The 14,183-nt window shown below is 36.4% G+C and overlaps 1 protein-coding gene across 1 annotated transcript; it reads right to left on the bottom strand.

Annotated features, from left to right (window-relative positions):
- Positions 1-3,720: 3,720 nt before the first annotated feature.
- On the bottom strand, positions 3,721-12,135 carry LOC135614442 (sphingosine-1-phosphate lyase-like). The gene is made up of 15 exons (XM_065111824.1): positions 11,843-12,135; positions 11,708-11,753; positions 10,796-10,947; positions 10,616-10,675; positions 9,194-9,418; positions 8,950-9,091; positions 7,561-7,611; positions 7,330-7,421; positions 6,531-6,657; positions 5,279-5,294; positions 4,646-4,753; positions 4,513-4,567; positions 4,293-4,439; positions 4,109-4,187; positions 3,721-4,033 (listed from the first exon to the last, which is right to left on the bottom strand). Exons 1-15 carry the CDS (start codon positions 12,028-12,030, stop codon positions 3,911-3,913), a joined length of 1,611 nt encoding a protein of 536 aa, XP_064967896.1. The 5' UTR covers positions 12,031-12,135; the 3' UTR covers positions 3,721-3,910.
- Positions 12,136-14,183: the final 2,048 nt, after the last annotated feature.

The following is a 14,183-nucleotide window of genomic DNA, read 5'->3' as shown; positions in this document are numbered from 1 at the left end:
CTCCTTACGATAAATTAGCTATTGTGATTTGTCTTCTTATTACCATTGAACTTTTGGAATGCAAGAAGTTTTACCCAAAAAGATAAAAATTTTACCCAACTTAGAGCAAGTCTCCAATAGTTTTGGTTATCTCTGGGATTGTACCGCCTTCTCCATCATCTATGTTGCCTACTCTTCTAAACAAAAAAGGTATATCACTATGTGCTGTCTACTTTATTTTTTAGTCGAGCACTCCATTATCGGTTTTACGAAGTTTCTTGGCCTCTGCCCTTCAGTCTTATCTCAGTACTTAGAGTTTGCATCTATATTCTCCAACTTCTTAGTCTCTTTCACGGCCAAGCGAACTTCCTCCCTAAGAGCAAGGGATTGATGACTCCACAGAAGTCTCATTTCTGTGGTACCATGGCACTGTTATACCTATGACCCTACTATCCATCGCCTTGTAACTATGTCACTTTCTTCATTATCGATTGATCCACTTCTGTGGTACTATAACACTCATCCGAGTCTATCTTTATTCTAATCGATGTCTGACTTTGGATAGTTGAGTCCCTCTAGATTCGTCATCGCTTCCTCATCACTTTCAACCACTTGCTTCAACACCTCTATGTTTCTTGAGCAATTCTCCTTGGTCAATAGAAAGATAGATTGTAACTTTCATGCATAGCCTCTGCCATCAATTTATAGGACTCACTCTGATTCTATTCTCCTTTACTTCTTTGGTAGCAATATTCGCTTGCTCGATTTTGCCCTCTAATTTGCCGGACTTCCTTAAGCGAATATGATCTTTGGATCAATCCAATTCTCCAACCACTCTAATCATACATTTGTATGAACAAGCCCTCCCGATGAGACTCACTGGTACTTACACTCAAAATTTTCTCTCGGTGATACATAGCCCCTATATGTTCATAACTAAGGTTTTCATTCAATGCAAAATTTAATGCATACACAAAAGACTCGCATCTCTAGTACCATGATATTCACTCTTTGAATCCATATCCCTTATTGTCGTTATGTTGTTCATCGAAGTGTAGCTCCTTGTAGCTCTCGGTCATATCTCTCTATGATCAAGTCTCTTACAATACCTCTCATGTGTATGACACATTGTCTTGAACTGCTCTACCATGATTCGCTGCACCATGTTGCCCCTTGATGATAAATTTATCGTATTCTGATCTTCGTGGGATGAACTCGGACTACAATCTCTCCATATGTGGTCTTTGCCAGCACATTGCATGGCTTCCGCCACCTCTATTTATGTTCACTCTTGTGGCAATCGACCTTTGGCCATTTACTCTTGGGTTAAACTCGGACGAAGTATATCTCTAGGATAGTCCATCACCTAGCAACTCTTAAAATCCGTCAACTTCGCTAAACTTAGTATCCCATTGTTTGGATCCTAGACCTTTGCTCCCCAACACAATCTTCATTGTGTATTGCTTCCTTCACATTAATTCGAATAGTAGAAATATGACATATTCTTCAAGAGCACTCGCCTCTTATCATCTTATACCATGTGAAAGCCTTCTGACTCTAACTTCGCCTCTGTAAGTTAAGTTGTCTTAGTTCTTAAATCAAATGTTTCATCGAGATAAGATGCATATGCCTCAATACTCTCTTTGACTTTGGCACTATGTAGGTTGAGTCCACTCTATCAGAATAAGAGACCTATGGAATGACATGATCATACTATTGCCTCAGAGTTCATTTCTTTTCATGTTCTTAACCTCTGTCTAATGAAAGACTTGTACCTTTGCTCTATATTTTATCTTTTATGTCGACTCCCTTTATGCGGCTCGGGCACTTCACTATGTTCCACCCAAATTACTCCACTCCGTGATTTGCATTGAGTTGATGGTGGCTCTCATGCCCACCATTCCATGGGTCAACCCTCTATTGAGTCTGATCTCAACAACGACTCTAAGTATGCCTTTGTTTAGTATTGTCTTGGGTCATTCCCTCATTTGATCTCGCAAAGTGTTCACCAACACATTACCTTACGAGAGATCACGCAATGACTCATTGTCCCTCGCTCGGTCTGTTGAGCTTGGTGGAGTTATTATCTTGAGGTACCCTCCTTAACATATGTGGTCTATTGTAAACGATTCGCCCTGTAGAGAATCGGGACTTATCCCTCCCGGATATATGTCTCATTGGAGCAAATTCCTTTATTGCATCCTTTACTCTAGAAGTTTCAGAGACCACCGTCCACTTGGACTACTCTGCCTTGCTAAACAAATTATGCATTATTTTTGTCCCCGCAAACATAATTGCTAAATTATGACTCTTCACCAATATAACCCATATTGCACCCCTCAAGGCCTAGTAACATACTAAACTCACTTCACACTTTAACCTTTTGTGGATGTATCATTGTCATGCTGAAGAAAAAGTTTCAATGCTCCATGACGCTAAGTTTCAGTCACCTTGGGATGGCCACGGACAATTCATTGTTTGCATACAAGTCCTTGCACGAGTAATGAATTATTCAAGTTAGTAATTCCTCTCAATTCTATGAGCTTTACATATCTCTTTTAGTCGTTAAGAAACTCATCCCACCTTGTACTATGTTATCCTTTTCCAAGTGCCATGCTTATCTTGAGCACCATTAAGTTTGGTTACCAACGTCAAGTCGTAGCTCGAATTCGGCCATCACAACCTTTGTGAGCTATACATTCTTCCAAACTCGCTTATCTCATGGTGCCTCTCATGTGAAGGTTTGACTATTCATCTGAATATCAATCTTGAATTCTCATTCCTCTGAACAATTCCTTTTCATACATCTCAACGCTTGTTTCTCCCAAACGATCGCATATGTTGGCTGCCTTCGACGTAGCCCTACTAGGTCCTCTATGATTTCATGCTAAGTGTTTCTAAGTATGCTTGTCATACACTGATATCATCTATCAGGAACTTAGCTAGTTTTGCCTAAGTCATATGACACCCTTGCATATACGTTCGTAAAGGATTAGTCTTCTCGAAATCTCTTGTGGTCCCTTGAGGACCTACAAAAGAGAAGATAGGTTGAAGAAAATGTTTAACTCGGTTCATAAGCATCTATTTCAGTAAATACTTAATAGATAATGTAAATTACAAATATGGACTTTGTAAGCTCTAAACGATCGCGTGGACAAAAAATCCAAGGTAATCCACTATGATCAAAAGTCTCGACAAATCCCCACATGACACTATTGTAGAGCAAGGCAACGAACTAACTCTATACACTACCATATGCTATCTAAGTAGCTCCTAAGTATTATACTAATTAATACTATGCACCACTCTACGTAGCTAAAAAAACTCCCAAAGTGATTATATGAATACGTGACGACTATACAAAACTCATATTTACAAGCCTGAAATGACCATAAAACCAATCAAAATAAGGTTGTGAAACCTACTACAAGCCATTTACATGTCATATAAAATATGAATAAAATAAAATAAAAACATCATTTTAGAACTAAAAATTATTTGTTTTAGAACTCGTTTTAGAACTAGAACTATTTTGATGACACATCTTGTTTTTCCTTTTGAAACTTTTAGAGCTAAAAAATAATTCGCCAAACTGTTAAAACACAAAAAAATTTCTGTTTATATAAACATTATATCAAATATCCAGTTTATAATGTATGAACATGATTCCTAAATCAGTGGGATTGACAATAAAAGAGTTGAGAAGGAGAACCAGTAAGGAGTTCACAACTCAATTACATATAAACTAAATAACGCCTGATTGATTGTTTTTGAAGTAAAACAACAAGTGTTCTACATTCTTGTACAGTAATATCCCCTTGAGTGGCTAAATTATGTTAACATGGCTGAAATACTTATATCATCCAATTACGTTTCTGCAACAACCTGGTGAGGCAAAGAGCTTAAGAATTGGTATGTCTAAATGCTGCAGCTAGCAAGAGCTGTCCATGAACTCAACCAACAGGTCCTGAACGATTCCCCTATCTGGCATCTTTCCCGCGGCACCGTAGAGTGGTGCAAGCCCTCCACTGATCGGACCTGGGTTTTCTTTTACCTGCAAACGAAAGAGCAAGACAAGATTAGTCAGACACTGACATCAGATGATTTTGGTATTTCTTAATGGACGTACCATCTTCACGGACTCCCTAAGATCTCTCAGAAAGTCTCCGACCACATGAAGATGCTGAAGGGTGACACAGATATGAATACTGCCCAAAATTTTGAAACAAAATGGTTACAAACATGATAGATTTTTCGGATCGAAGTAAACACTGCAATCTTGTGGTAGAAAATGTGTTTGGATAAAGATCTACCTGTTGGGTTTCTGTAAAGCATTTAAGTGCCATCCTTTCGAGGTCATCATATCGTTGACCTCAAAGATGTCAATATCATTGGAGCCAAAAGCCACGACAGTCATGTGTGGCTGTCCAATGATAAACAGCCCTGGAATCTCCTCTATCCTGTGAGCATATACAAATTTCAGAAAAAATTGCAGATCTTGAATAGAAACAGATAACAAGAACATCACTTTACCCTTTCTGTATCTTCTTGGAGACTTCCATCATTTGTTTTGTATTTTCCAAATAACCTGAAATGTGATTACCATGTGGGTCAGTAGAATGAATTTAGCTTCGAGAAGAGATGAATGTGCAACATTTTTTGTTACCATTCAGCCCCAGAGACATCATTGCCGCCCAAGCCCCGGCGATCAACCCACCAGGTCTGCTTCCAGCCATAGTAGGGGATACATATAGCCCACCTGACCACTCTGTGACTGCACCAAGAAAAAAGGTTGAATTATGAAGGGGCAATTTTGCTACTTTGATTTGACTTCAATTTCTGGCAATTTTGCTACTTTGAATTATGAAGGACATAAGTACCAGGTATCTAGGACTTTCACCTCTGGTCAGGTAGATGTCCATAGTCTTTCATTAGAAAACAATAGTAAATGAAGAATAAAAACATTTGAAAAGTATTTATATATCCATAATGCTAAATAATCTCACTACCAAACTTTAATTCCAACAATATCTAATAAATACAATCATCTGCTAAGAGGCACAAAAATGCCCCATAACCAGGAATAATCACACTACAACATTTAACTTGATGAATTGTACAAAAAATAATAATTCCAAGAGAATATGTTACATATGTTATATTTGCACATTGATAGATGAGTTAGTATGTTGAGTAACCAAGGAAAGTTCATTCCTGAGCTTATAGTATGAATACCAAATCCTATATGATCTTCAGATATCTAAAAGTAGTAGTACATAAGAGATTTAAATGTACTTACCAGCAACAAATTGGTGCTGCAGAAAATGAATGGACAGCAAGGGAACAGGAACCATGTGCCACAACAAACATAAAAGAAGCATTAGTAGAATCATTATAGATGAAAAAAAAAGCAAGGTATACAATAGTTTTTCTGTGTTACATGCACACATATCCAAAACCAAAAATTGTGTATGATGTGTGTTCACAAAATCCACACTTACTTCCGACATCAAACAACAATAGCTACAGAACAAAAACTTGCTATGAACTTAGAAAGCAAAAGAAATTCACAATGCTATAATAAACTTTTTTTTTTTAAGAACCAGTACTAATGAGTATCATATTGTTTTAAGAATTATTACTGTTATAATTGCCCGATATCTCCATTTGTCTTGTCGAATTAGACACTTGGACATTTGGACACATGTCCATAACAAATTTGTGGTTGTCCATGGAATGTTGTAAAACTTTCAATTCAAAATCAAATCTGAAACAGGATAATCCCCTAAAAATATCCTCAAATTCTTGATTATGTTTGACAGCACATATCACCTGTTTAGATTTAATGTGTAATCATTCCCAGCACAGTAGCAAAGACTAAATCTGAAGTACAGCAGATATGCATGCACCAAATCGAAGTCTGGTACATAAAGTGACGTCATTGAAGTGACCTGCTGGGATGGCAATAACAAGCCAAACATTCAATTTTCGACTTAAGTTCCATCTTAAGACTATGCTTCCTAGCAAACTGGACCTTCAAATTTACAGCCTGAATCTAGCAATTGTCACTGTAAATGTACGATGTTTTATAAATGGCTTTCTTGTTTCTTTTCTCTATAGGAAAAGAAGATCAGTGAGAAGAACTATTATCACTAGTATATAAGAATTCAAATGAGAATTTAAACTTATTCTCTGAAAATAAAAGTGAACTAGAACAACAAAAACAGAAACCTTTTCATTATCATCCAAGCCTTTTTTTCATTAATGTAGGATCACATAAACAGAGTCGACTGTACTTATTGGAAGATTTGACAAAGTCTACAATCATCAAATCATAAGTATGTATAATTTCTAGCTGTAGAAGTTTGGACAAGGGACTCATTGACAAACTTAATGGCACATGACAACTGACAAGTAGAGGGAACTACCATGCTTGTTGTAGTTTATTTTGTCATTCAACAAGAACAACCTCCAAAATCTCTTCAAGCATAAGAACAGTCAGGACGTAGGAAATAGCAAAATTTCTACATCTCGAAGATAGATCATGTTACCTTTCTTATCTCACGATTTCTGTAAAGAACCACACTTGTGCCCTTGGGACCTAATCCATACTTGTGAACATCAGTTGAGATTGATGTAACCCCTTTAACAGAAAAATCAAAAGGTGGGATGGGATACCTGCATAACAATGAATAATATGAAATGAGATCAAGTTAGGCTAGCAATAGATGTCTTATCCATTATCAACTGGTAGACACCTCAGATACAGAGAGTTGTGGTAAGAAGATGTATGTTTGATTGATGATTCATAATGATTTATAACACAAACTGATTGATACTAGATGATTCATGAAAATGTATAACACAAACTGATTGCCAATATGTTATGGTACCAAATGAGTGCTTTATGTTCGCTTTAAACTTCAAGGTCAAGATGCTGATGATGTTGAATATTCTTTATTGCAAATGTACATGTACATTTATGGAATAATATTGCTTCTATGATCTCAGGTTCTTCAGACCCATACAAGAATATATACCCCTCTTACCAATGGACTTAATGTATTTGGGTGTTCTAGTTATATCAAATGTTCACTTCAACACAGTGAAATACTACATATTTTCTTCGGTAGTTAATTATTACATCCTTGGACCAAGTAGCATTGATCTATCGACTGCAGTCGAAAGGCCAAACATCAGTTCAATGCCTACCAACTGGTGCTAATCCAGACAACTCTAGTAAGAATCATTATGTTGTAACAAACATGACGGTAATAGAAAAGCTGAAGAAAAAATAAAAAGTAAAATGATGAATATGTAAGAGGAGATGGATTATTCTGCAGAAAATACCCCAGCTTACGAGCGAATGGTAAAACAAAGCCACCAAGGCAAAGATCAACATGCAAACAAACACCATATCTTGATGCTAAATCCCCAAGCTCCTGTGGAGCAAAATATAAAATAATAAATTAAATTAGGAACCACATGTAAAGTTCAAAAAGCCATACTTCATTTTGTTTATGGTCATAAAAAGCTGTAACATGAACGATAAAATCAATTACACTAATACATAGTTCATACTTCAATAGGATCAATGACGCCATGTGGAAACCCTGGTGCAGATCCAACAATCTGAAAGAACATGGAAACAATTTAATTCAAAATTATGAGAATGCAGCCCAATGAGAATTTTAAAAAATACGAAGCATGTGTTCTGTAATATTGTCCGAAACGAAAATGAAATGGCGATAAAAGTCTGCAGAACTTTGTTATATTCTGTTTATTGACATGCACATATCGTTTTAAATGACAGCTATATTGAGGTCCACAAATTGAGCGCAGATATCTTAGTTCACATTCAAATTTGCTCTCGTGTAGTCTGACAGTACTAGTAATTGCAAATTTGCTGCAGTGAATTCATTTACTCTCTATCTTAAAATACTAGACCTTTATGCACTACTTAAACTCCAAAGGTGTTCCGCTAAGCATATATATAGAGTAAAGATATATAGCATACTTGTCCGATCTTACATGTTCCTAAGTGGCAGAATGTCCAGGAACCATGTGCGTTGGTGGGTGCATATGCAGACAGATTAAGAGCTGATAGCATAAATAATATTAAAGAACATGATACAAATTGTAATCATCGTATCTTCAATTTACGACGTATTTAGCATAAAATAACATAGTTCCTGGTAAGTTAGCATTCCTTTCTATGGTGAAAACAAACATCTGACAACAACTGGAGCAAGCATTTGGGCAACTATAAACAACATAACACACAGGACTGGCATTTTATAACCGATGGTTTGGTGACCATGCCCCAACTAATTTTTCAAGTTTGCTTGATTACATTTAAGCTGCTGTTTCATGATTACCAGATAAAACTAATATTATTTGAAGTAAAAGGTTAAATTTCCAAGATAATCAATAACATGCCTTCACATGATAGTAGGCAATTGAATCAAGTGGCTCATCCTTTAGTTGGTTTAGTGCTAGAGTTCAATATAGAACAACTTGAAAGTGTCCACTCTATGTTTGACTGAGAATCCTATGCTCAATTCTGATAGGGAGCCAAATCTAAGAACATGGTCAACCATAGGTGTTTAAAATTAAATAGGGCTTCAAAACATAATGGTGTGCTTCAAAAAATAAGCATGGTTTTTGAATCAGCAAGTCAAGCTTGAATTGATTAAGCACAAATCAAACTAGGTTGTGCTTGCTCAAGCGAAGGTCACCATATTGACTCAAAGAAGCTCAGATATGAGGCAACATAAAATTAGGGTTTCCTGGGCGCTGCATGTTATAAAATATGCCAAGATTTTTTAGGGATGGACTCAATCAAGCATGATACTATAGAAGAATAGGAGAGTCAGAAGAATTTTCTTATTAACTTCCTGGATAATCATGGAAGCTTGTGAATGATAAAATATAATGAGGCAAAAGCAACCAATGTATAACAATGAATACCAATATGGTGTTTCCATTGATGCAGCGCATAATTCTTTTAACATCTGCAACATAATCTTTATTTACAGGAACACGCCACAGCTTAATATTAAAGTATTGTGCAGCTTTATCATATGCAGAATGTGCCGATCCTGGAATTATCCTGTAAATACAGGGAAAAGAAAAATCAATTAGAGATATACAAATATTTATGAGATAGTGTAACTTCCTGAAATGTCACTGCACTAAGCTAAGTTTGACCCACATTTCTGGCTTTGTAATACCCTTCTTGGTTCTCATGTAATCTCGTGAAGTTTTAACAGCTAATAATATACTTTCTGTTCCTCCTGATGTCATGTTGCCACATATTTGTCCTCCAGATGCCGGCTCTCTACTGCCAAGGAGAGCAGCTGTCATTGCAACCACTTCTGCTTCATATCTTGCCACACTTTGGAACACATCCTGATGCAATGGATTGGTATGTGAAAACCTGACATGAGATAACAGATTACTTCAACAATGTTGTCCATAACACCTAACAACATAGAGGGGCAAACTAATCCCAAGGGAAAAGGGCAAAATTCCCTGAAATGATGATTAAAAAGCCTCTTTCGACCAAAGCTACTTTCCAATATATATATATGCAACTCTGACTCTTGTAGTGTTAGCATCAAATTGATGTAAGTACTTCCAATTCTTCCACTTAGTCCTCTTGTTTTTCAGACGTGTGCCATAACTAACTGCATCTTTTATAGGTGTTTAGGACAGTTATATGCAACCTTGTTCTCTTAGTCACTCATCCTATCTAGGCCAGAAATCACCTTTTTCCTTTTTTGGCAGAACATCTTAAGCTAGCATCATCTTGGACTTAGGTATGCTTTTTCTGCCCACTGTCAATGCAAATAAGCATTGAAAATTATGCTAATAGCTCCATGGTGTACAATGTTAAACACGTTTTCATGCATGTGTATTATCTTTATATGCAAGCATAAGGCCCATATATCTAATATGTTTGACAACAAACTGCATTTATCTTGTTGTGAGTTATGACTAGTTAACACTGATTACCTCACAGATACCATTGTCAGAGCAAACACTTGTGAGAGCAAAAAGTCATTGTCCAAAATGTTGAACCACCAGGTATTTAGCGACCATAACAGGAACTGTAATGATACATATAATTCAATACCACTTTGTATTCTTTTTTTCATTTTTGTAAGTCATATCATGTGATACAAGTTAGCACATCATCAAGTATAATGGTATAGTACCAGTCTCATAAGTAGTCAAAATTGGTACTTGACTAGTATTCAAAATCTTGTCTAGCAAAAACGTATCACATTTACAATCATTAATAGAGATTAGAGGGCCATCAAAAGAGATGCATCACATATAAGACCAATTAAAATTTTCATATATCTATTGTATCTCCAGCAGCAACAGATTATAATAGCTATATGAATGAATTAACAGAAAGCATCAGCTATATGACCACCAGGACATATCACCTATTAAATGTCCACAAAAGCAAATACTGTTAGCACCAGCCAAAAGTGCAAGAGAGCTTCACATTGGTGACTGGTGAGAAAGTGTTAAACAGAAAGGCCATAACAGGAAAAAAAAAAAACTAAATTACATAGTACTTGCAAGACATTTAGCAGGTAAAGCAGTATCAAATCTTACTAACATTGCATGTGCCTCGTTTATCAAAGCAAAATGGTTCTCTGAGTCACTTCCACCAATATATCTGCAATGATTCCATAGATAACGTGATAAGTATACAGCACTAATGACTATTTGATTAAATAAAACAACAGCGGTTGTCAAGTTCCTATTCAAAATCTTCAACTGTTAGTGGAAGACATACACTGTACCAGAGCATTTGCCTTGCCAAGCTATATCTTTATTCCTTGCATCTTCTAGTTCCTGTATAGTTGCTTTACCAAGTCCAATGTTTGGTAACTCAGTTCTCCAGCTATCCCTTTTAGACTTACTACCAGATTGTAATTTCTCCACAACCTGAAATAAGAGGAGAAAAGAGGGTATCTTTGTTTCAGTCCCTTAGATGTGTGTATTGGAAAATAAAACGAACAATAAAAAATTCTCAGGTTTTAGTCTGTAAATAAAGTTGATGCTGCTTTTGTTGCACAAATAGTGGTATTCTGGCCAAGAATTTTACATCCTGAATCATTATTGAGCTTTTCCAAATTCAGATGTATGGTAACTATCTAATATTACCATTTTTATTAGGTGGTGGCGACCAAAAAGAGTATACCAAAATCAAAGTACTGTGACATGTCTGCCATTTGTTATAGACTATATCTACACCAACGTGAGATTCCTGATGTAAATATAATGCTAAAATCCTTCTGCACTCTTTAGAATGCACCCCCACAGCATTAAAATTAAAAGTACAAATAATCGCAAACAGACCACCAAATCGATGTCTTTAAAATATTCTTACAACCAAAAGAATTAGAAGATGGTCATACATTAAACCATAAAAATTTAATTCAAAAAGGCGCATGAATATGTTCATATACTCCAATACAATTCGGCAACCTATCAGTGCATAACTCACAGAAATAAATGATGCCATTGATGTCACAATAAATCCCGACACCAAATTCATGAAAAGCCCATCAAACTAAATCCTAAAATTTTGAGCTAAATGCGATCCTCGGCTCTCTAAGACGGTGAACCCTTTGTTACCCTACGGATTAATCATGGATGACAAATCAAAAAGAATCTTAGAAGGTGAATTACACAAATAACCCACCTTTTTCTTCTCGGATTCAATATACCAGCTCACGCCGGGAATCGACCTGCACCAAATCCAAGAATCTCATACCATGAACAGAGCGATCGCCAAGGAATTCTCGAAAAGAAATCGTATGAGCAAGAAAGAACTCACTTGACGGAGGCGAAAAGGAACCCTAGAACGGCGGCCTTGATCCCTTTCTCACGGACGGAGAGGAAGAGCGCGTGGAGGGAGCGCGCGAGGAGGAGGGTGAGAAGCGGCGCGACGACGAGGGCGAGAGGCTCGTACCGCGAGAGGGCGGCATTTGCGGCGGCACGGAGGCGGAGCATGCGGTCCTCCATTGAGCCGGCGAGGTAAGGTGAGGGACGCGAAGGGCGGCCGATGCCTGGGAGAGGGATCCTACCGATGGGTTGGTTGGCGACAACTGAGACGTGAAGCGTGGTCACGCATCGCTCTTGCGTTTTTACGCGTCCCGTGGACTTGAGTTGACGGTCAGCTTACCGCTGCGGAGTCAAATCAGCGGGTTTAAACTCCGTGAAGCACAGTCCACCCGCATCTAATTAATGGAATAAAGCCTTCGGTTATGTTAAAAATGGGTCGGATTCGGATCTTTAAGATCCACATCCATCTTAGAATCTGCCATAATTGGTTTAGACATCAAGTCTGGGTTCACCGACGGTGAACTGTACAATAATGATTGCTCTATATTCGGTTTCAATAGCGTGGAAAGGACGTTCTCTTTCCGGCAAAGCTGTCCGAGTCAAATATTACTTGGCTTGCGCTGCCGCTCCGTGATGCTCTCACACTGCTACGGATCTGCCGTTCGTTTCATAAAATTGAGGGTCGAAATTTGTCCACGTATGGAAGTCAACCCGCCTTCATTAGGGTGTTACGCCAAGGTGGGATCAGGTGTTAGGTTCGTTGTAGCAAACAGCAACATCGGGCAAATGATAAACTGCAACGTGGATCATATGATGATCCGTGATGCCAAGTCAACGCTTTGGGAAACCTTGATGGTCAACGGTGAGAAAGCTTTGAATCGATATATCCAAGGTCATGGGAAGGCACAGATTGAGGTGGTCGGTCAACGTGTATGACCGATTTGATTCGAGTGAAATCCTCTTCCAAGATCTAACTTAAGGAATACTTCAATTCAAATTGGAATGTATTCAAAGTGAAGATGACAGGCGGTGGGGGAATTAAACGTGGAGATAAAAATGGTAAAATTCATTGATTGGATATCCTTTTAGAACTTCTCCTTATGATACGATTTTTTTTACATTAATATTGGTAGTAACGTGGTGAATTAGATGTTAATGGTCTTTATTGGAATTTTCATTATTAAGTTTAGAACATGAAATGGTTGAATTAATTTCTAAAATTTTTTTGGGGTATCATTTTAGGATTAAATCCACTGGTGCCTGAATGATTTGGGATTTATCCTCAAATTGTTTATGTGTGCATCTGTGTTTATAAAATTTCTAAAATTATCGTCCCTTATGGTATCACTAAATTATATATATATATATATATATATATATATATATATATATATATATATATAATAATCATGTATGATTTATCCCTCGTGAAGCATAAGATATGTTTTCAAACTATCTTATCACTTATATTCAAAAGTGATTAACTTATGATTTGATTTTTTTATTATAAAATATATATATTATACATAAATGAGACTTTTTAGAATATGCTATAATTTTAGATGTTTTTTCATTGGGCAAATATGTCATGTGCAAAGGAGATACCTTTGATGTGTAAAGTGCTTTCGATGTTTCTATATCATCGATGAATATATTACATGTAAATAAGATACTTTAAATTGTATCATATACTTTAGATACTTTTATATCATAAATAAATATATTATACATAAAAGAGTTGTGTTAAATGCTTTAGATATTTTTTTGTCCTAAGTGGATACATCATGCATAAATAAAAATGTATTACCATATCAGGTGCCTCAAATTTGGGATTCATACAAATGAGAGCACTTAAATGTTTTTTTGCTCTAAATAAATATATGATAAGTGGATGAGATATTTGAGGAAGTGTTGAGTGTTTTAGATTTTTTTTTCTTAGACATATTCATAGTCAATAAAAAGGATATAGGATATGTTAGTCACCTCATATATTTAAAATATATACCATATACAACTTATACAATGGGGATATGTTAGTCTCATTATAAGCACAAAAAAATCTTATGTTTTTTTATTGTATTTTTCATACAAACCTCAGTATGGTATGGTGCAATCGGAATTAGATTTAGGCATAAAGGAAAGAGAACTTTTGCTCTCTTTCTATAAAGATACCCTTTTATATAAAAAGACTCTTTTATATAGTTCTAGATTGGCTCTTTTTCTGGTTGGATCTCGTGTTTTATATCATTAGGGAGTTTGCTCGTTTCTTACAACTATTTGGTTAGCCAAAATGCCTTAGATTAAGGTAGAGATAGTTGAAACTAAATTAGGTT

Source organism: Musa acuminata, chromosome BXJ2-6 (assembly GCF_036884655.1).
Source record: "Musa acuminata AAA Group cultivar baxijiao chromosome BXJ2-6, Cavendish_Baxijiao_AAA, whole genome shotgun sequence".
Lineage (NCBI taxonomy): Eukaryota > Viridiplantae > Streptophyta > Magnoliopsida > Zingiberales > Musaceae > Musa > Musa acuminata.
This window is presented reverse-complemented; position numbering and strand designations above follow the sequence as displayed.